Raw genomic sequence first — 27476 nt, 5'->3', positions numbered from 1 at the left:
CATAAAAAACATCCTGTCATCATCATCATCATCCTCGACAGTAGCAGCACTATTTCTGACTCAAAATCTCACTCCAAGGTCACTCTAAAATCTCACTCCATGACCACTCCAAGACTCCACTCCATATTTTGTTAGCATGCCTAATATAAATCCAGGCTACTAAATGACTATACATGATTCTCACATCACTGAAATGCTCTAAAGTACTGAAACTGAGGTCTCAAGATGTCATTTTATATGAAATAATGAAGGAACTGCATTGTTGAAGTGTAACTCGCATGCCAAGTTTAATAGTTGTATTAGTCCGCATAAATGAAATATATTGTCGTAAGATAAACTTCAAACAACAACAACAAAGATGGCAGCCCCCATCGAAAATGAAAATGTTTCCACCAAAAGTCACCGTTTTAAAGCTATTTTAGCCGAGAAAGAGCTAAAACCTAATGATCATCCTTTACATCTCTTTATCTCTAGAAACTCTGCGACATTGCTCGGAGTGCCAGACGATGACAAGCAAATATATTTGTCCCTTTGGACAAACACCAAAGTTTCACAAGAAAAACTACTGACACACCCACCTGGGAAAGGCCCAGGTTGCATTTTTCAGAGAATGCTATCCAATAGTCAGAATTTCCCAGAAATTCTTCAACCAGAGACCGATGACAGTGATGTAGATGCAATGGAAGATGTAACAACTGGCTTAGACGTAGAGGTGTTTGTTACCGTCCATGTCAAAAATGAGGATGCTGAAGAATATGTTGATTTTGTTACGTTAACTTGCAGTCAGCAATTTATGACTCATTACAACATACAAACAGCAACCATCTTTATTCGTCCTGTTAAGTTATATCCTGTCAGTAATGTTGTTCTTGGTGTAAGTAGTCATGAAACCTTTCAATGGCTTACAAACAAAAAATTTTGCACTCGGTTATTGAGTGAGGTTCAGTCAAATCCTGTTCTTATACGGACTAAAGATGTCTTCCTTTCACCATATGGGAACTTCCTTGAAGATCCAGATTTCAAAAGAACATTTTATTTTGATATATTCGTCCTTGAGTGCTCTCCTGTTCAGCAAGGTTTGATTACAGCAAGGACAGAATTTGTTTTGACCTACCTTGGAGATTTAGAAGCAGAACGTGAACATTTTAAAGCCAAAATGGAATCTCTTGTAACCAATCCAAGACAGGGTGACAGGACAATTTCTGGACCATTTAAGGACATTTTTATATCAGACTTCAGTTACGCCATGAATCAAAATTATCTGAGTCCTGAGATAGATGAAACAGATTCAATGCCAAACTTCAAAAAAACAGCAGCATCCATGAAAAATAGAAGAAAAAAAACTAGAAGTGAGACAGTTGGACATTTTGAATATGAAGTTGTTCCACAACAACCTCTTTTCAGAAGGATGTTGTGGAGGGAAGAGAAAGTACAAAATTTTGATCCTTTGTATTATGTTGGCATGTCACGAAAGCAAATGTTGAAGGAGGGGTTATTCGACAGTAGTTATGTTTTGATATCACCTGAGTATCCAAATGAAGACTGCGATGAGGACAAGGCATGCACTCGCACAGAGAGACTATGTATGGTGAGATGTCTGGGTAAAGAATATGACAAATCAAAAAGACTCTTTATCTCACCTCTGTGTTTGTTCAACATGCAGAATAAGCCGCCAATAGAACTGCCATTTTCCTTGATAATGAAGGTATCTATTGAATTATTTTAAGGTTTATCGTTGATAATTGCAATTTGGATGTGTTGATGCAGGGCTTTTCATCAAGAAGTTTGGAAGAGGCCTTTTCCTTTCAGACCTGGAAATATATATATGCCCAATAATTGCTCATTTTTTGAAAAGAGCATTTTGTTCAAAAAGAGCCTTTTTTCCTTTTGTACAAAATAGGAAAAGGGATAGATAAAAACTGAATTCATATTATGCTTGCATTTTGTTTAGAATCGTCTCACATTTTAAAGGCAAAATATGTTTAAGGACTTGGAATGATTTTTTTTCTGAATGGATTTTATTTAAATATTGATGTACATGTATTGTCAATATTTTTAAGCGCTGTAATAAATTGATATATTGATACAAAGTTTTCAGTCAGTAACAGCCCGATAAAAATGCCTTTTCTGATATTATTGTGTTTGTTATAAATTATTACTTTGGGGGCTTGCTTTCACTACTGTCGCAGAAATTGTTTTAGAAAGATGTTTCTTTTTTGTATAGTGTAATTTCTTAAGATCATATAGTAACAACTTTTGATTTGCTTTTTTAAGCCAATGCTGTCCAGTTACATAAAACTCTTACTATATCAATGATTCCCAACAAAAGTACAAAGAGAGGCCCATATTGTAACAAAAATTATTTCAGCTGAATATAGTTTTTCCTTTTCTGAAAGTACATTTGTAAAATTTATTACTAGCGTTATGATTTGGCTGACCCAGAACAGAAGAGTGGTTCTACACAGAGCTCTTGGAATGTGATCCTACCTACAGCTAGAGAATTACAGATTTCAATAATTCCATCACCAAACTACAGTCCACGTGCTCCCCATGATGAGGCCCTGAAACAGTATTTTTCATGTCGCAGGTCAGTTTATATTTATTACTGTTTAAATGAACCACGCCATGAGAAAACCAACATAGTGCATTTGCGACCAGCATGGATCCAGTCCAGCCTGCACATCCGTGCAGTCTGGTCAAAATACATGCTGTTCGCTTTCAAAGCCTATTGCAATTAGAGAAACCGTTAGCGAACAGCATGGATCTTGAACAGACTGCATGGATGCGCAGGCTGGTCTGGATCCATGCTGGTCGCAAATGCACTATGTTGGTTTTCTCATGGTGTGGCTCAAATACATATGGGTAAATTGTTGTACAGATTGTAATAGTGTGTTTTATTTTTTTCAACAGCTTTTGAAACGGATGAAGTAAGTAACATTTTATTGATACCTTGATTACATTCATATTTGAAACTGTTAGAAATAAACAAGGTAAATGTTTTATTTCAAAGGGTTGTTGCAGTTGGTGATGTTCTGGCCATTCGCAGCTCTGGTAAGTAAAGATTTTATTGTTTTCAGAAACAAAATTATTCATCTGGCTTTATTGAAGGATTTTCCATTCATGTTACAGTTGCTAAAGTAGTTTGCCAAATTTCTAGATTTCTAAACAGTATTGTCTTGTTTTCTGGAAGAAAGTAATGACTTTACCACATGAAGAGGATGTAACTGTCAGCTAATATATATTACAATGATTTCCTACTGTTTTATTCACCTTTTCCATAGAAAGGTTTTCTTGATTTTCTCTCTCTAGGTATAAGGAAATATTATTGATATTGTACATCATTCCACAGAACGCCAAGGATGGTAATAGGAACTTTTTATATTTTGAAAATATGTTGATTAGTTTTGAATTTATATCAAAAAACAATATTGATGGGGTGTTTTCCATTGTAACTTTCAGCTAAATCTTAATCTTTTTTTTAAACTCACTTTTTTACTTTATATACAATGTATTAATTGATTGTTATGGAACTCGGGATATGTAAAATTTGTAAAAATTCCCAATTTTTTTTTTTTAAATTGCCAATTTGCCCCTTTTTATAGTAGAGAAATATACATTTTTGTCCATTGAATTGACATTATTGATGATATATAAAATTGAAAAAGATCCTACTACCATTGTTTGAGACCTTTAGAATGGTGTATACTATAAATTTATATCTGGAATCTTGCGAAGTAAAACTACAATACAGGAAGAGATCCTGTAAGGGATTAGGTAGGTGAAAGAGTAGTAAGTTTTATTTTGAAGGAAAGTGATTACTTTGGTATGGAATCCCTAGTCTACTGACAAGCAAGCATAATATTCAGATGGAATCTTTTATGCTGAAAGAGATTTTAAATGAAATGAAATTTTGCCAAAGTTATAGATGAATCGTAGTTGAAGATGATAGCGATGGTTTTAAGTGTATTAACTATGAAATATTAGAAAAATGATTGTGTCATAGTTGTATGATACAACTGGCTTTCAGAAAGTAGGTGGTTTTACTCTGGTGCCCAAGTGAGTTTTTCTTGATGTTTGAAACTATAAAGTCCCATACTGCCTTATCATTTTGACTTTAAATTTGATAAAAAAAAAGGCAAGAAATAACACAACTTACACAGTGAGTACCGGTATACTATCAGAGTTTAAGGTACTATTTTAATCAAGTAGACTGAAAGTTTGACTTGAATTACAGTAAATGGCAATGATTTAGATATCTAGTTTTAATTTTCCATATCTGTACTATTTTCTGTTAGAAAATATACATTATGACTGCATTGTATATTTTTATCAGATGATCCAAACTTCTGGCAGAACACAGGAGATGATACCGAGAACAGATTTCCATGTATATACTTCAAAGTTGTGAATATCAAGGGCTCTAAAACAACTCACAAAAATGTTATTGTGGACAGAGATAATACCACACTGATCCAGGTATTTTAATTGTTTTAAATGTATATAATATATTCATTTTTTCCAGTTGTTTTTCGTTAACCCTTACTCTGCTAAATTTCTATAATGAATGTGTCCATCTTTCAATCTGGACAGTACCATTAAATGTTAAAAGGGGTGCTAACCAAAAAGATACTGACTGAATGGCAAACAGTGCAGATCTTGATCAGACTGCACAGATGTGCAGGCTGATCATGATCTAAACTGGTCGCAAAGGCAGAATCGATCTTGTCCAGCATGATAAGGGTAAACTACATCAGTATCAGCAAAAATGTGCTTTGGAAATTTTTGATATTATGAGCACAAGCTTTTTTGGTTTGGATCAAAACAGCAGTTTCTTGAGAATATGAATTTGTTGGATTTCAACTTTTGAAGATAAAATGAAAGGAAGTTTCATTTGTTTGTTGGGATTAAAATGCATTGAGTGACTTAAGCATGCAATTAACAAAAAATCGTCCCTCACGAATATTGATTTATTTTATGCTCTTCAGTGAAATACTGAAATTTATCGGTGAAATAAAATCTATATTTTCACTGTTTCAAATAGTGAAAATATCATTTTTTTTTTATTTTTCACTGGTATGGAACTACACTTGAATGCGAAGGAATATGAATTATAAATACTAGAAAATCTCTTGCAAAATATTCTGCCCTAAAGATATAGATGTACAGAAATACTAACTGATCATAAATATATACATTCTATCATAATAAAATGTAAAATAAATCCGGAAACGTAATAGAACTATTTACAGTTTTTGTACAAAGATATCCTGACATCACGACATTATGATGTCATGCACGTGACGTTGCGCGGACAAACTGGACATAATTTGGTTAAAACCATTAAAAGCACATAAAATAAATAGAAAATTTGTTTGTTTCAGTATAAGATAGAAATATATTTCACTCGAGAACACCATAATTTACATTTTCACTTGTGGCTGCGCAACTCGTGAAAATATTGCATTAAAGTGTTCACCCGGTGAAATATATTTCGATCTTACACTGAAACAAACAAATATCCTCTATGTATTTGCAGTATGTAAGATGCTCTAAAAAGATGCATATGATAAATGAATCAGTTAATATCTATAGGGTATCTAAAGTGAGAGCAGATTAATAGTTTTACATATTAAGCTAATATTTTATTTTTGTAACTACAGTTCAAATCTGTTGGCTCAAGCTCAAAGGGTCTGTGAAAATTTGTTCGAGCCATTTATGGTCAACTTAGTTTCATACTATGTCTTTAAAGATGTTCAGCATATCATATAAAGGTAGTTCTGCATGTTTTGGATAAAACAGTTTACAACAACTTCTGATAAAAAACATCTGCATATTTACATTACACGCTGATTTTACGACATTTTTTTGAATTATTCAACATTTCAAGCATTTTTATATCATAGTTTATCATTAGAAAGATGGTAACATTGCCATTTTAATTAGTTAACAAACAGGTTGCCATTAATTCATAAAACGATTTTGATTTTAGTATACCTTACTGAGTTCAGGCTTTATTCTGGATTATCTGGATAAATGATGTTTCACCATTACTTCCTATTTATCAAAGATGCAGAACTATACTATTACAATTATATTAATTACAGAAAATATATGAAATGCTTCAACAATATCTATTTTATTATACAGTATTATGCTTATTCAAAATAACTATAAAACATATCATTTATTTAAAAGCAGTATGTTTGTATGATATGTTAAAGTAGCACGCAAAATTTATGTTATTCTTTGGTATTTTTTCAGATAGGATCAGAGCACAGCTATATACCTGTAATGATGCAGACATACCTGAGTCCCCTCCCTCAGAGTTTCTGGGACAAGGATAATCTACCAGGACTGTCACGGTATATCGATGAATTGGAGAACTGCATACTACCCCACCTTACATCCAAGTAATTACCATTTCCTTGTAAATTCTTAGTTTCAGATTTTGTGTAATCATTAATTATATCTGCAAACACAGTTTAGAGAGGCTACACAGGGTTCGAATTTAAGCTCGCATACTCGCGAAATGCGAGTGCAAATTTCAAACTGCGAGGTGAGATTTCAGACACCAGCATTTTTTTGCAAGTAAAAATTTTTTGCTGAATAATGTGCATTTCTAACGGTCGTCTCGATCTTACACTGTTCTTCCTTTAACAACTCGCGGTCATTGCAGCGCATTGCCATTTGCAGAACGAATTTTGGAGCACTCTTACATCTTTCGTCGTAAACTGAAGTTTACACTCGATACTGTACTGTGCGCATGTCTTTTCAACTGCTGACAAGTACCTGCGCCAATTTTGATGACGTTTACCGCATCCGGTGGGTTTTTTGGTAATCTATAATAAGCTAATATTTATATAGTGCAAATACGATTGGCTGGACTCGTCACTTGGATGTTTGTGTTAAGGTTTAGGAGTATATCACCAAAACACAGAAATATTTTATAAACGAATAACATCGTTACCAATATTTTACTTAACCATTACATGTTCTGCCGTACTGTCCCGTACTGAAAATATTCTGAAAAAGTTGTCCCCCTTTGAAAATGAATGCCATTTGTAAAGAAATAAAAATAAACAATTGCTGAAAACTGTGTTCCACTTAATTCTGTGAAATTTCAACACTCGCATGCGATTGCAAATGAATCAAAACTAACATGTGTAACAGTTCTTTGAAAATGGTGACTTTTTGAAGGCGTTTGACTGTCCGAAAGTGGGTCCCATTTAGGCAGTCTTTTTTTCGGAATTCAATGTTTATATTAGTATACTGACACTTGTTTTGTTGTTTTTGTAATGATAGCGTGTATATTACTTATATTACTCTACAAAACAAGTGTCAGTATACTGATATAAGCATTGAATTCCGAAAAAAGAACTGTTTAAACAGGCCCCACTTCCAGACAGTCAAGCGCTTTTAAAATCTCACCATTTTCAAGGAACTGTTACACATGTTTGTTTTGATGCATTTGTAATAGCGTGCGAGTGTTGAAATTTCACATAACTAGGCGGAACACAGTTTTCAGCGATTGTTTATTTTTATTTCTTTACAAATGGCATTCATTTTCAAAGGGGGACAACTTTTTCAGAATATTTTCAGTACGGGACAGTACGGCAGAACATGTAATGGTTAAGTAAAATATTGGTAACGATGTTATTCGTTTATAAAATATTTCTGTGTTTTGGTGATATACTCCTAAACCTTAATGTTCTAATAAAGTGACAAGTCGCGGAAAATGCAAGTTGTTTTTTCATTTAGCAAGTTAAAAAAAATACCACTTGCGAAAAAATGCAAGTAGAAAATCTGGCTAAATTCGAACCCTGCTACATAGAGGTAATCTTACTGTCGTTCATGCAGTATGTTCTTCCTGTTTTAAAAAGATTCCAATAAATCTTCCTACACATGAATGCTACAAAGTGTAGATATGTAGATAAGGGCTTTGGTCTTGATGTGTACTCTGGCAAAGCAGTATTGTAGGGGTTATTAATTGTTTTCAGTGATAGCTCTAGATAATTTGTTATTTTTATATATGTTTAGATAGATATGTTGATGAAATATGTCATTCTAAAAAAATTAATGCTGTTGATATTAACAAAAACTTGCTGCATTCTTCTGACTACTGCCTCTTAGTTCTTTAAGGTATTGGATCCGTAATAGAGTACCTCCTTTTTGAAGAGTATTCAATTCTTACCATAAACCTACTTCGACAGCAATTTTCAAGGGTGCGTAGGTTCAAGCCCCACTGGGACCCAAATTTTTTTTCTCCATAATTTCCTTTTTTAGCTCATCTGATTTTTTGAAAAAAAATGATGAGTTATTGTCATCACTTGAGCGGTTGTCGGCGTCGGCGTCGGTGTCGGCGTCGGCGTCGGCGTCTGCGTCGGCGTTGCCTGGTTAAGTTTTATGTTTAGGTCAGCTTTTCTCCTAAACTATCAAAGCTATTGCTTTGAAACTTGGAATACTTGTTCACCATCATAAGCTGACCCTGTATAGCAAGAAACATAACTCCATCTTGCTTTTTGCAAGATTTATGGCCCCTTTTGTACTTAGAAAATATCAGATTTCTTGGTTAAGTTTTATGTTTAGGTCAACTTTTCTCCTTAACTATCAAAGCTTTTGCTTTGAAACTTGGAATACTTGTTCACCATCATAAGCAGACCCTGTACATCAAGAAACATAACTCCATCCTGCTTTTTGCAAGAATTATTGCCCCTTTTGGACTTAGAAAATCAGTTTTCTTGGTTAAGTTTTATGTTTAGGTCAGCTTTTATCCTAAACTATCAAAGCTATTCCTTTAAAACTTGCAACACTTGTTCACCATCATAAGCTGACCCTGTACAGCAAGAAACATAACTCCATCCTGCTTTTTGCAAGATTTATGGCCCCTTTTGGACTTAGAAAATATCAGATTTCTTGGTTAAGTTTTATGTTTAGGTCAACTTTTTCTCTTAAACTATCAAAGCTATTGCTTTAAAACTTGCAACTCTTGTTCACCATCATAAACTGACCCTGTACAGCAAGCAACATACCTCCATCCTGCTTTTTGCAATAATTATTGCCCCTTTTGGACTTAGAAAAATCATTTTCTTGGTTGAATATTATGTTTAAGTCAACTTTTCTCATAAACTGTCAAAGCTATTGCTTTAAAACTTGCAACAGTTTTCCACCATCATAAGTGGACACTGTACATCAAGAAACATAACTCTATCCTGCTTTTTGCAAGAGTGATGGCCCTTTTTAGACTTAGAAAATCATGGGTAGGACAATATTTCTATTAAACAAAAAAAATCAGATGAGCGTCAGCACCCGCAAGGCGGTGCTCTTGTTTCTAGTAAGTTTTTACTTCTTTCAAGACCTATTATGGATGTTTTGTACAAAATTTGAAAATTTTCATTTTATAAGCGATTTCTTGCTGTTCAAAGTGAATTTACCTCTGAATCAGGAGGGGTAGAGTTAGACATCTTTAAAAATACTGAGTTACATATGGTAAAAGTTCTCTATTTTGCCTTCATTCTTTAGATTACATATTGTGGAAGAAATGCAATTAGGTTTTACTTATGCCCCAAGGTTATTTTTGAATAAAGTGAGCAAAATTCAAAACAGACCTACAGGATTCGACTTTAATTTTTCAATGTTGGAATTAAAATTCTGTCTCATTAAATCTGTTTACTTGAGGCACCCTAGAAAAAAGTGATATTTACAGTTTTATTTTGTGTTTTATAATTGTTTAACAATAGTTTGATATTTCTTTCATCAAAATTAATGCTGTAATGAATTTTCTGCAAACATTTTAGATAGTGGCCATCACATTGAAATTTGTCTCTATTTGAGCTTGAGGAAATTCCATAAATTATACAAAATTTACAAAAAACGGCACGGTAAAAGTTGTTTAAAATTTGCAACACGGTGCGAAACATGGTCAACTTTAAGAATATACCAAGCAAATGCCATTTTTAAAACATTACTATTAGGGGTCCAATACCTTAAAATGATATATAATGTAAATATTACTATGAAATAATTAAGAAGCTAGTAATGAAAAAACGTTTTACAGAATTGATAAATCCAACAATAAATCAAATGTATTTAATGACACAGATTTGAAGATACAAATGATACAGTTTTGAGAATGTTTAATGTACAAATGAGTGCCGCTGTGCAGAAACCAATGTAAGAGCTTTTCAGCCGGCAAGGATCCAGGTCAGTGCACATCCATACTGTTTATTTAGCCTACGGTACAGACGTACAGGCTGATCTTGGTCCTTACCTATTGCAGAGCCTTAACGTTGGTTTTCAAACAGCAGCTCTTGGACATATTTATATATATTTAATGAGTTATGTCTGTCATCTTTTCTAGAATAGGATGCAAGTCCTTGAAATCTGTGCCCCCAGCTGTTCTTGTTGCTGGACCAGTTGGAAGTGGAAAAACTACTCTTATTGTTTCTGTTGCTAGGAAACTGGGTATACATGCATTCAAGGTAATACACCTTATGTTGTAAATCATTGTTTGAATATGTTTTGATAAGGTAATATTCTGTTTTAGCATTTATATGTTACATTTGTATATGGTGAAATTGTTGAATTTTATGTGCGTGACATTTCATGGTTTTAGCCAAAACAGCTATTTTGTGTGGGTGTGAGTTTGTGGATTTCAACATAGAAGAATACAAGAAAGGGAAATTCATTAAATTCTTTTGTTTGTGGAGATTAAATTGTGTGGATTGATGCAACAGATATTAATGAATTAACAATAGCATTAATTGTCTTGTTGTAAATTTATGGTTCACAACTGTTTATGCTTCATACTGGATCAGTTTAAATCTGATAGTTCCTACTACCAGTAATTACAAATGTTCACTGGAAGAATTATGTCATCAAGTGAATAGTTATTGTGAAGAGATTGTTAGCTACTGTTTGAATAAAATGTATTTTGATAAGAGTGTAAAACTGTCAGAATATGTATGGGAGCAAGTTGCCCTTTATGAGAGCTTATTAGCTCTTTTTGAAAAATGCTTTAAATGCTCTAATGTTTAGATCAAAATACCTTGGATTAATTAGAGCATTTTGCTGTGTTCAGATGCTGAGGGATTTCTGTAAGCATGTGTGTTGAGAGCATATTGCTCTGAGTTTTTTTAAGAGCACAATGTTTTAAGTGAGTGTTTTGTGAAGGCAGCCATTTCTGAGGCATCATTCCAAAATTCTGTTATCTTCTTTTAATTTATATAATTAAAGTGTAGACATTTCCTTAAATTACTATATGAGGTTCTGTTTGTTTCTAAAATGGACTGGTCTACTATTCAATTTGGACAGTACCATTTATTATTCGAAAGGGTGTTCATTGAAAATTTAGTGACCAAATAGCGAACAGTGCAGACCATGATCAGCCTGCACATTGGTCAGCACTGGTTGCAAAGGCAAAATCACTTGCCGCCAGCAAGGTTAAGCATAGGTGAGAGAGTGATTGTAAACAAAGACAATATATTAATTCCATGGAAACTGAATTATTTTCTTGTTTTACAGGTGAATTGTCATGCTTTGTTTGGTGAGTCGTCTGGTACGACAGAGGCTAAGATGAAAAACGCATTCAATGCAGGTAGTGACTTAAATTTGCGATTTGTCACATTGAAAACGACCATTAATTTTGATTAGTACTTCAGTACCCAGTATTTTTCCTTTCAACATTTATTTTCTGACATATCGTCCGTGTGAACACTGTTTGAATGTTGTACTACAAAATGTCCGTTATGACATAGCATTTTACTCTATGATTAAAACAGTTAAGATGGCAATGAATAAGAAATTATTTAAAAACTCTAATTCATTTCTAAAGGAACCGTTTGGAAATTGTGACAATGTTTGGTAAATTTGTTCATGAGAAATACAGGTCAATGAAAATTTAGTTCTAGTTGTAAAGTAACTCCATTTTGTCATTATTGAAAAATTGCAGAACATGATTTTCATTCTTCATGAGTTGAATTATATTGTTTGAAAGAAATAAAGTAAAGAAAAAACTTACACTTAGTTGCAAGTGCCGGTCTTTACCACTGTGCAGTTATAGAGATGACATAGTAGCTTTTTATTTAGGTAATCATATTTCACATGATTGGTATAACTATTTCAGCTGGGCTTTATTCACCGTGCATTTTGTTGTTACAAAGCATCCATGCCCTGGGTAGGGACAGGGACGGCAATACTGAAGGTAATTTATGATTTCATTGAATATAGAAGTATTTTACTTTGATTGTAGTAGAAGTCTGCATGTTAATTTGTAGTGGTCAGATATGAAACACTGACAGTCTGTTAACCTTTAGTTTGCTGGCGGTAAGTGGTTCTGCCTTTGCGACTAGTGCAGACTAAGCTCAGCCTGCACATCCTTTTACAAATCTTTCTATTAATATCTTCAACTACAGTAGGCTATAAGACAAGAGTTATACATAGAAAATATTTTGATTTGGAGGGGTCCTCCCTGTCCTGATGTCCTAGTTATGAATAGGGAAGCAGGTACAAGTCCTCCATTGGTAACCTCTAGTTTTGTAGTCTTGGGCTAGAGATCATTGACTTCTAAAAAAAGAGCTGTAGCAACACACTTAGTGCAGGAATGATTATATTTTAATAAACTTGAACCTGCAATTAATATGAGTGTCTTGTAGGGTATTATATTCCTCACAGCTGTCTTTGTTATTTGTTCAATAACCTTTTTAGCTCCACTATTCGGAGAATAGAGGGGCTATTATACTCGCCCCGGCGTTGGCGTGAGCTTTCTTGGTTAAAATTTTTCGGCAACCTTTGTTTTTCTGTCATATCTTTGTTACTATTGCTTATATCTTACTGTAACTTCACATAAACATTGTCCAGCATACAAACAAAGTATATGCAGGGGCTGGGCCCATTATTCCCAAGGTCAAGGTCACCAAGGTGTTATACTTGGGTTATTTTTAAGGTTAAAGTTTTTCGGCAACCTTTGTTTTTGTGTCATATCTTTGTTGCTATTGCTTACATCTTACTGTAAGTTCATGTAAACATTGTCCAGCATACAAATAAAGTATGTGCAGGGGCTGGGCCCATTTTACCAAAGGTCAAGGTCACCAAGGTGTTATACTTAGGTTATTTTTAAGGTTAAAGTTTTCAGCAACCTTTGTTTTTCTGTAATATCTTTGTTACTATTGCTTATATCTTACTATAACTTCACATAAACATTGTCCAGCATACAAACAAAGTATGTGCAGGAGCTGGGCCCATTATACCCAAGGTCAAGGTCATCAGGGTGTTATACTTGGGCTATTTTTAAGGTTAAGGTTTTTTGGCAACCTTTGTTTTTCTGTCATACCTTTGTTACTATTGCTTATATCTTACTGTAAGTTCACATAAACATTGTTCAGCATACAAACAAAGTATGTGCAGGGGCTGGACATAACTTTGATACTATATAAGGTTATGACTTTAAACTCAAAATATATTTTTACCATCATCATCTGCATGTGTGGTAACAATCCTGATAACTCTAGTTTGTGTTCTTGACAGAATTATGCCCCTTGGTGTATCTTTCTTTTAAAGTAGAGATCTCTTATTGAGACATATATTCATTTTACTGTCAAATCGCCGAATAGTGGAGCGCGCTGTCTTACGGAAGCTCTTGTTTATGTATACCATTTAAGAAATTACCAGTAATGGACATGAGAGGTGCATATGTATCTTCTTGTTAGGTAATTTGAATCAGGTTATGAACTTAGTCTACTAGTTGTGGGGGGAGGCAGGTATTTGTATGCAGATAGAAATAGACTTTTTTCCAGAGTAAGAAAACGTGTGAAACCTAACTTTGTTTGACTATGAATATTTAAAATTTTTTTCATAATTGCAGACCCACGTGTTGCAAGCAGTTTTCTCAGCAATGTCATGCAGTTAAAGAATGATCTACAGCAGTACCCAATGATTGTCGTGGCAACCACACACTCCAACAAAGATCTCACACATGACATGCTCGAGTGTTTCCTACACCAAGTCCAGATCGAGGTAACATGCCATCAATTCCTAAAATTAAAAATGTTTTCTTACATTGTATTTGTAAAGAATTATATATCACCTAGCCAAGTAATCTGTCTCAATATTATATCTCTGAGTGGCAAAATTACGAAGAATGTAAGTGCACAATCTCTTAAACAATCTAGTTTTCCTAGTTAGATGAATGTTAAAAAGTCCCAGTGACCAAAAAGTCATGGTGACCTACTTCTAGAAATATGTTTTTAGCTCACCAGTCACAAAGTGACAAGGTGTGCTTTTGTGATCGCGCAGCGTCCGTCGTCCGTGCGTGCGTCCGTGCGTAAACTTTTGCTTGTGACATCTCTAGAGGTCACAGTTTTCATGGGATCTTTATGAAAATGGGTCAGAATGTTCATCTTGGTAAATTCTAGGTCAAGTTCGAAACTGGGTCACGTGCGGTCAAAAACTAGGTCAGTAGATCTAAAAATAGAAAAACCTTGTGACCTCTCTAGAAGCCATATTTTTCATGAGATCTTCATGAATATTGGTCAGAATGTTCACCTTGATGATATCTAGATCAAGTTCGAAACTGGGTCACGTGGGGTCAAAAACTAGGTCAGTAGGTCTAAAAATAGAAAAACCTTGTGACCTCTCTAGAGGCCATATTTCTCAATGGATCTTCATGAAAATTGGTCAGAATGTTCATCTTGATGATATCTAGGTCAAGTTCGAAACTGGGTCACAAGGGGTCAAAAACTAGGTCAGTAGATCTAAAAATAGAAAAACCTTGTGACCTCTCTAGAGGCCATATTTTTCAAGAGATCTTCATGAATATTGGTCAGAATGTTCACCTTGATGATATCTAGGTCAAGTTCGAAACTGGGCCACGTGGGTTCAAAAACTAGGTCAGTAGGTCTAAAAATAGAAAAACCTTGTGACCTCTCTAGAGGCCATATTTCTCAATGGATCATCATGAAAATTGGTCAGAATGTTCATCTTGATGATATCTAGGTCAAGTTCGAAACTGGGTCACGTGCGGTCAAAAACTAGGTCAGTAGATCTAAAAATAGAAAAACCTTGTGACCTCTCTAGAGGCCATATTTTTCAAGAGATCTTCATGAATATTGGTCAGAGTGTTTACCTTGATGATATCTAGGTCAAGTTCGAAACTGGGTCACGTGGGATCAAAAACTAGGTCAGTAGATCTAAAAATAGAAAAACCTTGTGACCTCTCTAGAGGCCATATTTCTCAATGGATCTTCATAAAAATTGGTCAGAATGTTCACCTTGATGATATCTAGGTCAAGTTCGAAACTGGGTCACCTGCGGTCAAAAACTAGGTCAGTAGGTCTGAAAATAGAAAAAATTTTGTGACCTCTCTAGAGGGTATATTTTTCATGGGATCTTTATGAAAAGTAATCAGAATGTTCACCTTGATGATATCTAGGTCAGGTTCGAAACTGGGTCACGTGCGGTCAAAAACTAGGTCAGTAGAGCTAAATATAGAAAAACCTTGTGACCTCTTTAGAGGCCATATTTTTCAAGAGGTCTTCATGAAAATTGGTCAGAATGTTCACCTTGATGATATCTAGATCAAGTTCGAAACTGGGTCACATGCGGTCAAAAACTAGGTCAGTAGGTCTAAAAATAGAAAAACCTTGTGATGTCTCTAGAGGCCATATTTCTCAATGGATCTTCATGAAAATTAATGAGAATGTTCAGCTTGATGATATCTAGGTCAATTTTGTAACTGGGTCATGTGCGGTCAAAAACTAGGTCAGTAGGTCGAAAAATAGAAAAACCTTGTGACCTCTCTAGAGGCCATATTTTTCACGAGATCTTCATGAAAATTGGTGAGAATGTTCACCTTGATGATATCTAGGTCAAGTTTAAAAGTGGGTCACGTGCCTTCAAAAACTAGGTCATTAGGTCTAGTAATAGAAAAACCATGTGACCTCTCTAGAGGTCATATTTTTCAATGGATCTTCATGAAAATTGGTCAGAATTTTTTATCTTGATGATATCTAGGTCACATATGCTCAAAAACTAGGTCACTGTGTCAAATAATAGAAATAACGACGTCATACTCAGTTCAACACTGGGTCATGTGGGGATAGGTGAGCGATTCAGGACCATCATGGTCCTCTTGTCTTGAAATAGTAATGGTTGTACATTGTACCAGTTTAAACTTATTTTAGGTTCCAAATGAGCACGAGAGAGGGGAAATTGTTGATTCCCTGCTGCAGACCATCAACTACAGTGGAAATATTTCTATATCATATATAGCTCAGAGAACAGCTGTAAGTTGTTGGGTGGGGGGTGGGGGATCCACACCTTTCACTTATATAGTCTGAAAAGAAACCTCACTTTTTATATGTTGAGATGGAGAAGTGCTTAAGCACATTACCAGTACATAAAAAGTCATTTTTAATGGGAAGAGAATTATTCCTGACAAGTTAACATTAAACAAGGTTTTGGTGCTGTGGACGAAACGTTGGTGGATCCCTTGGAGGTTGCGTGTTCAAATCTCAGTGAGGTATAAGACTGCACATCCTGATAGAACAGCAGAACTGATTTTCCCTGGAAGCCTGCCTAAAGTTTATTCAAATAAACAGTACCCAGAACTCCTTGCTGCCGGTCTGCGACGCTCAGGTAATAACACATTTAAGTGTCAATTTGTTTATGAAAATTTTGTTTAAAGGTAAAGGTTTCTTATTAGTCACCTATAACTTGAAATCAGTTTGCGAGACAATAGGCTTGCTCCTGATCAATCTGTCGCATTCTTGTCTGGTCAGTAACTTTCCAAAGCATAAGTCTGAGAGTCAAGGTATTTTTTTTTGTCTGCATAGTTTTTGATAACTTAGCATTTTTTTTTCACAAGTAGGTAGACTTTGTCCTAGTCAAAAATATTGTTAATCATATAATATCCAAAATTCCAATTCAGTCAAGGATTATAGTACATGCACAAGGGATTTGAGCTACAAATGTATTTAGTAAGGTTGTTGTGTTTATATGAAAATCTGTAACTGCAGATTCAGTCTGTTTAAAGTGGAAATATGTGCATTTTAGATAAAAATTCCAGCTGAAATTGATGTGTGTGTAAAAAGGGTAGAGGGAATTATAGCTTTTAACCCATTATACCAAACTCTTCCTGTTACAAGTACTAAATAATAACTTTCAGAATATGAATTTTCTTATTTTGACTGGGGCAGTCTTTTTCTGAAAAGTCAAACTGCAAACAGGAATTGCTTCCTTTCAACTTTAGAAAATTCTACCCTTATGTAAGGGAGATCACTGCATAGAAGATTGAAGAAAAGAACTATTATTTTCTTAGTCAATTTCTTTATTTCTAAAGCATCAACTTCAAATACTTATGCAGCATTATCATTAATTTAACACATTTAAATGCACAGCAACCGTAAATTGCTTTGATAAAACATTCACCAAAAACACACTATGTGCAGTAAGATGTGCATAATGCCACTTAAAGGCCTTGTACAAATTTCTATTTGTCTTTTACAGGTGTGTTACTGTATGGCCCACCAGGTACAGGGAAAACTCTCCTAGCAAAAGCCGTTGCTACTGAATGTTCTCTTAACTTCCTTAGGTATGATTTAAAATCTGTTTTCATGAGAGGAAGTTGTTGATTTATAAATGTTTATATGCTTTTTACTTAAAGCTTCTATTTAAACTGCTATATACAGCTCATTTAGCAATGTAGGTACAAGTAGTGAATTACAGTTGGTAATGCTATTTTGATAATCATTTTATTAGCTCATCTGATTTTTTGAAAAAAAATGATGAGTTATTGTCATCACTTGAGCGGTTGTCGGCGTCTGCGTCGGCGTTGCCTGGTTAAGTTTTATGTTTAGGTCAGCTTTTCTCCTAAACTATCAAAGCTATTGCTTTGAAACTTGGAATACTTGTTCACCATCATAAGCTGACCCTGTATAGCAAGAAACATAACTCCATCTTGCTTTTTGCAAGATTTATGGCCCCTTTTGTACTTAGAAAATATCAGATTTCTTGGTTAAGTTTTATGTTTAGGTCAACTTTTCTCCTAAACTATCAAAGCTTTTGCTTTGAAACTTGGAATACTTGTTCACCATCATAAGCAGACCCTGTACATCAAGAAACATAACTCCATCTTGCTTTTTGCAAGAATTATTGCCCCTTTTGGACTTAGAAAATCAGTTTTCTTGGTTAAGTTTTATGTTTAGGTCAGCTTTTATCCTAAACTATCAAAGTTATTCCTTTAAAACTTGCAACACTTGTTCACCATCATAAGCTGACCCTGTACAGCAAGAAACATAACTCCATCCTGCTTTTTGCAAGATTTATGGCCCCTTTTGGACTTAGAAAATATCAGATTTCTTGGTTAAGTTTTATGTTTAGGTCAACTTTTTCTCTTAAACTATCAAAGCTATTGCTTTAAAACTTGCAACTCTTGTTCACCATCATAAGCTGACCCTGTACAGCAAGCAACATAACTCCATCCTGCTTTTTGCAATAATTATTGCCCCTTTTGGACTTAGAAAAATGGTTGAATATTATGTTTAAGTCAACTTTTCTCATAAACTATCAAAGCTATTGCTTTAAAACTTGCAACAGTTTTTTACCATCATAAGTGGACACTGTACATCAAGAAACATAACTCTATCCTGCTTTTTGCAAGAGTGATGGCCCTTTTTAGACTTAGAAAATCATGGGTAGGACAATATTTCTATTACACAAAAAAAATCAGATGAGCGTCAGCACCCGCAAGGCGGTGCTCTTGTTTCATTACCACCTGTCTCTCAGTGCTGTGGATTAAAGTAATGTTCAGTGATGGAGTCAGTTGAATGTGAGGAATCCATCAAGCTCTCTTATTTTTTGTAGTAGCTTAATGGTTGCCTATCCATACCTAAACTAGTACTTAAAGGGACACTTCAGCTATTCCTGAGTATTTAAGTGCAGGAAAGGCCCCATATGATCTTAACTGTGTTGATATGACTTTAAACCCAACAAAACGAACTATTATTTCATGATTATTTAATCATATATATTTCATGTTTAATTTCAGTGTGAAGGGACCAGAACTGATCAATATGTATGTGGGTCAGAGTGAACAAAATGTTAGAGAGAGTAAGTCAATGATTTTACTGTGGAATCATATACTTATTATAGGCATATATCCTTACACACAAACTGCCAAAATGTTTATATTTGGTCATAACTCGGGATAGCAGTTTAAGGATTTGGCCTTGTTTGTAAAGGAAAATGCTGTGTATTGAATTCCTCTTTTATTGTGAGGCAAGACTGATTCAAGCAGTCAGATTATCTTTCACTTTGTATAATTGTGTGTAGGGAGAGAAACAATTAGGGCTGTAACGAGTATCAGAGTACTCGGATATCCACGAATTCGACCAAAAGTTCGAGTACAGATATTCGTCATTGTCAAGATCGTTGGATCGCGATCTTTTTCTTTAATACATGCAGTATGTAAAATTCTATCAATAAAACTAAATAAAAGCCAGATTGAACGTCTTTAATGAATTTTCTTGCACATCTAAGATGATAACGCGTTGTCAGATTCTTAACCGGATGTAAACAAATGTCTTAGGTAGAGTTAGCATCGGTCTTATATTCGAACCAAAATCAATATGAAATGATTGAAATCTGTCATAACAGTGAATAAACATTTATCATTTAAGAAATTAAATTCAATAAAAAGTTAAATTACAAAATTTCTTTCCAACAAGTAAAGTTTTCTTATCAAAAAATGCGAAACTGTTACTAAATATTGTGATATTAATGACTGACGTCATATCGTTCATTTGCAAGAACAATAATGGCCGAACATTAATGAAGTCCACCAGCTAAATCTGACTTTAATTAATGAGCAAAACATTAAACATAAGTCATAACTGTAAAATTGAGCACTATGAGAACTGCAAAGTTTAAATTCCATAAAGAAACGGTACTTATATAACAGTCTTGCATTTTTGTATCATTATAAGTTGTTGCTGGTGATCCATGGTTCGAACTGTGAATCGTCGGCCCCGACTCGCGAATCGGTTCGGATCGCCACTTGTCCGACGATCCACAGCCCTAGAAACAATTGAAGGAGCAATTCTATTACCAGAGTAACAGCCACTTTGATGTACCAGGAGTCATTTCTCAGTATAGGGTATTTTCAGCATGCACATTCTAGTCCCATAAAAAATGTTATAGAAGTGAATTGTTAACTCTTTTTTTTTTTTACATAAATTTCATAATGACTATTTTGTAATAAACTATTGTTTAACATGTACATGAAATTTGAGAATGAAAGTCACTTATGATTTCAGTATTCCAGAGAGCCAGAAGTGCTACTCCATGTGTGATATTTTTTGATGAGTTAGATTCTCTGGCACCTAACAGGGGTAAAAGTGGCGACTCTGGAGGTGTGATGGACAGGTATTTTTACATGCTTGGCCTATTCAACCAAACTTACTTTAACAAAACCTCAAGAGTACACATACTTTGAGACCAATATAATTCAAAGGAAATGAAATAAGATTGCCAGGGCTTTTCATCCTGATATAACAGAGGCCTATATTAGGCCACTTCCCAGTCCAAAAGTATACTATTTTTTCCCAACTGTGGCAGAGATATTTCCCAAAATGCAAGGAAAGATTTCCCAAAATCATGCCAACAGATGGTTAAGATTTTGTTTACATTTTAGTATTTCCAGAGGAAGCGTTTGTCTGGTATCAATTTTTTGTGGCACTATAGCCTAACAGTACACAGTGACGCATTACCAGTCTAATCCGTTATGATCCGTGGCCTGGATTTTAGTCCGTGTTTCAGGGAAGATAAATTTAATTTGTCTCGGTGTTTACTTCCGGTTGATTTTTTTCCCAAAATGGACAATTATTGTGCATAAATTTCCCAATTTGAAAGGCCAAGGCCTCTTCCCAGTTTCCTGATGAAAAGCCCTGATTGCTGCATATAGTTCAAACATAGAAAAACTGTTGATATTTATGTAAATATAAGTAGATTGGAAATTAATTAGTGTTTACATTTAGATTCTCATTTCTTTCACAATTTGTCATCATACACAACTGTTTTGTTTAAATCAGGGTAGTGTCTCAGTTGTTGGCGGAGTTGGATGGCCTTAACAAAGCATGTGATGTGTTTGTTATAGGAGCCACAAACAGACCAGATCTTCTAGATCCAGCTCTACTTAGACCTGGAAGGTATATATTGCATGTGTGATTTATTCCTGTATGGTGCTTTTTGACATTGAAGCTGATTTAGGGAGAAGTGGAGAGACGTGACGGAGGAGATTAAATATCTGTAGCCTATTTATGTTTTCCTATGTTCTAAGTGAAAAATAAAAAAGTAAATGCATCCAGCTGTTCACAAGCTAGTAAAAACACATTTAGTGACAGATTCCCAAAAAAAGACCATAGTTTGCTTTTTTCTGGGTAAAAAACATGGGTGTTAATCATTTTCTTTCAACATTTCCCATACAAAAAGTTCCAAGATGAAGTTCCACCTTGTGTCTCTATTGCACTGATTTTTTTCCTATATCTTGTATATAGTTAGGATAAAGGGAATGTATTATTAAGACTAAGTCACCAACTTTGCATCAGGTGTATCGTCCTCAAATAAAAATGAAAACTAAATTGCAGAATACAGAAGAAATGCAAGTTAAAAGCTTAGTTTATGAACACTTTATTTACAACACTCACACATATTGAACGATTAAACATGAAGTTATTTATTTTCATGGATTGACAGAACTGTTTAGTCCATGCATATTGGTCAGCCTAGAATATGAATAATTTCTCAATCACACAGTATGTACATGTTCCAGGTTTGACAAGATGTTGTACCTTGGTGTAAGTGAAGACAACCTATCACAATACAAGATATTGTTGGCACTGACCAGAAAGTAAGTGAATTGATTCATACTAAAAAAAAATCTAAGTAAAATATTGATAAAAAACTTCTGTCAAATTATACACACTTGCATGTTTCCATGCTTGTACATGGGTAACCAAAGACTCGGTATGTAATTTGTGTTTAACACTATTTTTCGCTATTTAAGTTTTGTAATGGCAGTTTTTAGTTCTCTACAAGTAACTTCAGAAAAATAGGCCAAATTATTGTCTTCTGAAAAACTGTAATGTAGAATATTGCCATGCACGTGGGAATGGAACTCACTATTTGAAGCTCTCAGTACTTAAAATAAATAAGTGTAGGGGTCCCATACACACATTCTCCTCATATGTTGTGGTCTGTTTTAATGTTACTGAGGAACGAAGTCCTTCAGCATACAGATTTTAAAGGAATATGGCTGTACATATATACATAAGGTTTCAGGGGTAGAATTGACTGCCCTATTGGTACAACTTTTAGTCAGATAACTGGTGTCAAGTTGTCAAATATTATAACCATTTTCTTTACAATTACAAATAACATACCTAATAAACATACCTGATAAAAGTTGAAAAATATTATTTTTATTTTTATAGGTTCACCTTGGCAGATAGTTTAGACTTGGAAACATTTGTCGAGAAATGTCCGTTCACATTGACAGGTGCTGATTTCTATGCCCTAGCTTCAGATGCCATGCTTAATGCATTGAAGAGGAAAATCAAACAGCTAGAATCTGGTAATTTACTGTAAACGCATTTAATTTCGTTGGCATGAAATTTCGTGATTTTGGTCAAAACGGCAATTTCGTGGGGATATGAATTCGTGGATTTCAACTTTTGAACATAAAAAGAATGGAAATTTTACTTGATTGTTGGGATAAAATTTCGTAGAATGACTCAATCACAGAATCCACGAAAATTAGTCCCCCGTGAATATTAATTGATTTCACAGTATTAATAAACTGTTGTAAATTGGATAATATTCGGGTTGTTGTTATTTTCGCAGATAATGCAAACAGTGTTATTTGTATGTTCAAAACAAAAATGAATATTTTAAGAAGCATTATCTTAAAAGTATAACCAAGTACAAAGTTGAAATTCTTAGCAATGCTGCTTTTTATCAAAGCAAAAATTCCAGATCTACAGTACCCTTAATTTTCTGATGGTTTGATGTCGTACAGGAATTATGTTGAACTAGGTTTATTTGCATAATCATACAGTTTAACCTGCCAAAATGGTCACTGGACATTTACATAAAGTGGCATATGATTATAATGGATCAGTGTTAGGTTCAAATACTGTATATAAAAAAAAATTATTCAGTCACAAGTTCAAACTTGACAGCCGGTCGAATTGATGTTACATAGAGTGCCTTAGAATGACCTTTGTGACCTTGGCAGGCTGAAATTCATTTAAAACGCACATTAGATGGCATATTTTATATAATGCAAAGAATAAATCATGATGTTTACCTGCTTGTGTTATTTCAGGCAAAACTGTGGAGCAGACAATTGTTGTGGATATAAATGACTTCACTGCAGCCTTAGACAATTTATCACCATCAGTCACCGAGGAGGAACTGCTGAGATATAAAATTATTCGGGATCAATTTAATGTTAAGGACAGCTCTAACACTTTGCCAGATTTAGCTTAGTAAACGTAATAGACATTTTCAGAGATTGTGTTTTAAGATCAAGGCTCATGGTTCAAAATAACATCATCTCATTGGTTGTAGTGCAATTTTGATATTGACCAATGGCAAGGCTGCTTTTTGAGACTGGTTTCCAACCTGCATTTTGTAGTACTAGAGCCAAAGTAATCTACTTTGGATTAGATGTGGCTTGTTGCTATGTTGTACAACTGTTTCTGGTACATACAGTAATAGTGAACAGATATTCAGAAATGTCTGTCAAAACTTAAATCTTGTCTCTTAGTAGAGAACAGATGCTTTGAGTATGTATTGCATTGATTTTGTTATACAGTAGTGGAGAGTTTAGCTCTTAAAACCTCTTATTGGGAGAAACTTTGCTATTTCAAAACTTGGCAATTCAAACTTTGCATTAAGAACATTCACAAAGCTTTGATTTAATTTATAATACCATTATGTCATTAGTGCTGTACATCTTGAAGGCATAGTAAACATGAGAATAAACACACATATAAGCCATGCCATGAGAAAACCAACATAGTGGGTTTGTGACCAGCATGGATCCAGAACAGCCTGCGCATCTGCGCAGTCTGGTCAGGATCCACGCTGTTCGCTAACAGTTTCTCCAATTCCAATAGGCTTTGAAAGCGAACAGCATGGATCCTGACCAGACTGCGCGGATGCGCAGGCTGGTCTGGATCCATGCTGGTCGCAAAGCCACTATGTTGGTTTTCCCATGACACGGCTCATGTGATGAAATATAGTAAGAATAGGAACAGGCATTATATACTTTCCCAGTTATACTACAGCAGAAGTAGGCAGCAGAGTGCTATCAGTATTTGATTGTTATGAAAAATTAAAGATTGTTTATAGATGTAGTTCATGCATTTATATCTGATCGTGAAACAAACTTGAATTGGTATGATAAAACTCGAGCCTTACAGCATATGCATAAAATGCCAATCTGTTGTGTTTAGCATGTTAAAGTATTTTGACATTTTTATAAGCCCAAAGGGACGTATTCTGTTATGACACCCATGACCACCTGTCCATCAGTCCGTCCATTAGCAATTTTGTGTCTGCTCTGTAACTCTTGAACCGCTTAAAGGATTTCGAAGAATCTTGACACAAATGTTCACCACATTGAGATGACATGCAGAGCGCATGTTCTTGATGGCTTGCTTCAAGGTCAAGGTCACACTTAGGGGTCAAAGCTCATATGACTTTGTTTCGTGTCTAGTTTGTAACTATTGAACTGCTTGAAGGATTTTACAGAAACTTGGCACAAATGTTCACCACATCGAGACGACATGCAAAGTGTTTTATGAAAATTCCTAATGCCAAGGATGTAGATAATTACATCCTTGATAATGCTGTTTCACACAAAATAATGTAGTTACGTACCAGTGAAAAATATTTTTTTCACACGGAAATAACCAGAAATATTTCAGTGTTATATTTCAGCAATCAGCTGCATAATATAAAAGTACAAGAAACAATTATGATTAATTTAATAACTATTGTAATTATGCCTCCCTTCAAAGAAGGAGGGGTATATTGTTTTACTGATGTTTGTCGGTCTGTTTGACAGTCTGCCAGTCCATAGACCAATCAGTTTCCGGATGATAACTCAAGAACGCTTAGGCCTAGGATCATAAAAATTGATAGGGAGGTTGGTCATGATCAGCGGATGACCCCTATTGATCTTGAGATCAGTAGGGCAAAGGTCAAGGTCACAGTGACCTGGAACAGTTAAACAGTTTCCGGACGAGAACTTGAGAAAGCTTGGGCCTAGGATCACGAAACTTGATAGGAGGTTGATCATGACCAGCAGATGACCCGTATCGATCTTGAGATCAGTAGGTCAAGGTCACAGTGACAATAAAACAAGTTCCAGACAATTACTTATTTGGCTACTAGGATTTTCTAATTTGATAGGCATGTTTGTCATGACCAGTAGATACGAGCCCTATTGATTTTGAGGTCAGGAGATCAAAGGTCAAGGTCACATTGACCCAGAACAGTATAACTTTTTTTGCCAAATAACTAGAGAATGCGTTGGTCTAAGATCACATTTGATATGGAGGTCACTTATGACTGGTAAATGACCCATAATTATTTATTTGAGGTCAGTATGTCAAATGTCCAGTGCACAGTGACCAAACGATTTCTGCTCCTTGTGAAGTTACTGAATGCATCAAGAGGGCATTTCGTGTTCCATGAGCTCTTGTTTTTTATAGAATTTTTTCCCATACTTTTGTTACTATTTATTCAATAAACAGAGTTATGTTTCAAATTTTGTTGTGCTCTTAATTGATGCCATAAATGGTTGACTTTTCTTTAATTATATAAAACCGATGAGTTTACAATATTAAATAAATAATGAATAGTTTGTAGTTGTTTGTTCCAAATCTTTGGCTATTACTGATACTAGCAGTTTTAAAGAATTTTCCAAAGCTGTGGCCTTGACCACTGCAGTCTAGAACAGAATGGGTCATCTGCTGACCATGAACTTCAGTTCAAGCAAGAATTGTGTGACAGATGTTTTGATACTGCGCAAAGATGTTGTCAGACTAGTGAGCACTTGTTCCCAGGTTTTAAGGTACGACAGAGAGGCACAAGAGCTGTTTGTAAAGCACATCTCCATGATGGCCTTCAATTTTGATTACATTTAATTCTGAAATTGGTGGAAAAATATGAGAAAAAATGTATAAAATCATATTAATGGGAAGTAATTCTGAAGAAAATAAACCAATTTTTAATCCCCTGCCAAGAGTGGGGGTGGTGGGGGTGGGGTGTATAGAAATGGTCTCCATCCGTCCTTCCGTAACAATTGTGTCCACTCTGTATCTCCTACACCCCTTGGAGGGATTTTCATGGAACTTTGGTGAAATTATCCCCTCATCAAGACAATGTGCAGAACTCATGAGTCAGCCATGTCAGCTCAAGGTCAAGGTCACAACTCTAAATCAAAGGTTTGAGCCTTCCATTTTGTGTCTGCTCTGTATTTCCTAAACCCCTTGAAGGATTTTCTTTTTATATTAAACTTATACATATGATCTCTCAACATATCACATGGAACAAATTCATTGATGTCATCATACATGGACTATAAGATATACTTAACAACATCAATGATTCCACCCAATTCCATCAACCATTTCATTATCCGTAACAGCGGCAAGGGATATAGCTGTCTTTCAGACTGCTTTGTTTTTAATTGGTTCCATATGACATATGAGCTTATAAAAAATATTTTACTGACTGGACAGGAAAAGATCAATATTGACTTTTGACCTTCAGATGTGGCCTTGACCTAGGGGTCTGTTATTGCACATGACATATTGTCTCATTTTGGAGAACATTTGTGTCAAGTAATATTAAAATCCCTTAATTGATGACAGAGTTATGGAACAGAAAGGGAAAAAAAATGCTATTGACCTTTGATAACTGACAGTGACTTTGACCTTTGAGTTAGAGATAAGAGGTTGCTCAAAACATGTTGCCTCATTATGGAAAACATTTGTGCAAAGAAATATCAAAATTCCTTCATGGATGACAGAATTATTGACCAAACAGGAAAAAAACCCTATCAACCTTTGACCTCCAATTGTGAACTTGATCTTTAAGCTAGGGGTCAGGGTGATGTGCCTGACATTGTCTTATTATGGGGTAAGTAATATTAAAATACCTTTAAGGATTATTGAGTTACAGACCGGACAGGAAAAAAGCCCTGATGGCATTTGACGGCCAAGTGTGAACTTGACCTTTTAACTAATGGTCCGGATTTTGCGCATGGCATGTTGTCTCAAGGGGAATATTTGTGCCAACTGATATTTAAATCCTGTTTTGCTTGACAAAGTTATGGACCAGACAGGAAGAAAACCCTGTTGGCCTTTGATCTCCAAGTGTGACCTTGACCTTTAAGCTTGGGTTCTGAGTGT

At 34.9% G+C, this 27476-nt stretch overlaps 1 protein-coding gene across 1 annotated transcript; it reads left to right on the top strand.

Moving 5' to 3' along the window:
• Positions 1-330: 330 nt before the first annotated feature.
• On the top strand, positions 331-25924 carry LOC123542341 (peroxisomal ATPase PEX6-like). Its single transcript, XM_053540018.1, has 18 exons — positions 331-1705; positions 2421-2587; positions 3011-3051; positions 4334-4476; positions 6262-6410; positions 10358-10478; positions 11521-11593; positions 12122-12199; positions 13859-14010; positions 16176-16277; positions 16449-16629; positions 17500-17584; positions 19040-19101; positions 20307-20415; positions 21081-21197; positions 21821-21898; positions 22482-22621; positions 23375-25924. The coding sequence occupies exons 1-18, from the start codon at positions 359-361 to the stop codon at positions 23536-23538; spliced, it is 3309 nt and encodes a 1102-aa protein (XP_053395993.1). The 5' UTR covers positions 331-358; the 3' UTR covers positions 23539-25924.
• Positions 25925-27476: the final 1552 nt, after the last annotated feature.

The sequence above is a fragment of the Mercenaria mercenaria genome, chromosome 1, assembly GCF_021730395.1.
Source record: "Mercenaria mercenaria strain notata chromosome 1, MADL_Memer_1, whole genome shotgun sequence".
Taxonomy (NCBI): Eukaryota; Metazoa; Mollusca; class Bivalvia; order Venerida; family Veneridae; genus Mercenaria; species Mercenaria mercenaria.
Note: the sequence above shows the minus strand (reverse complement) of the source record. Positions and strands in the feature narration are given on the sequence as shown.

Bases quoted from the DNA above. Each gene is read 5' to 3' on its own strand.
- LOC123542341 (XM_053540018.1), top strand. From the start codon at position 359: ATGGCAGCCCCCATCGAAAATGAAAATGTTTCCACCAAAAGTCACCGT. The intron at 16,278-16,448 runs GTAAGTTGTTGG...ACATTAAACAAG, and splicing joins ATATAGCTCAGAGAACAGCT to GTTTTGGTGCTGTGGACGAA. The intron at 22,622-23,374 runs GTAATTTACTGT...GTGTTATTTCAG, and splicing joins AATCAAACAGCTAGAATCTG to GCAAAACTGTGGAGCAGACA.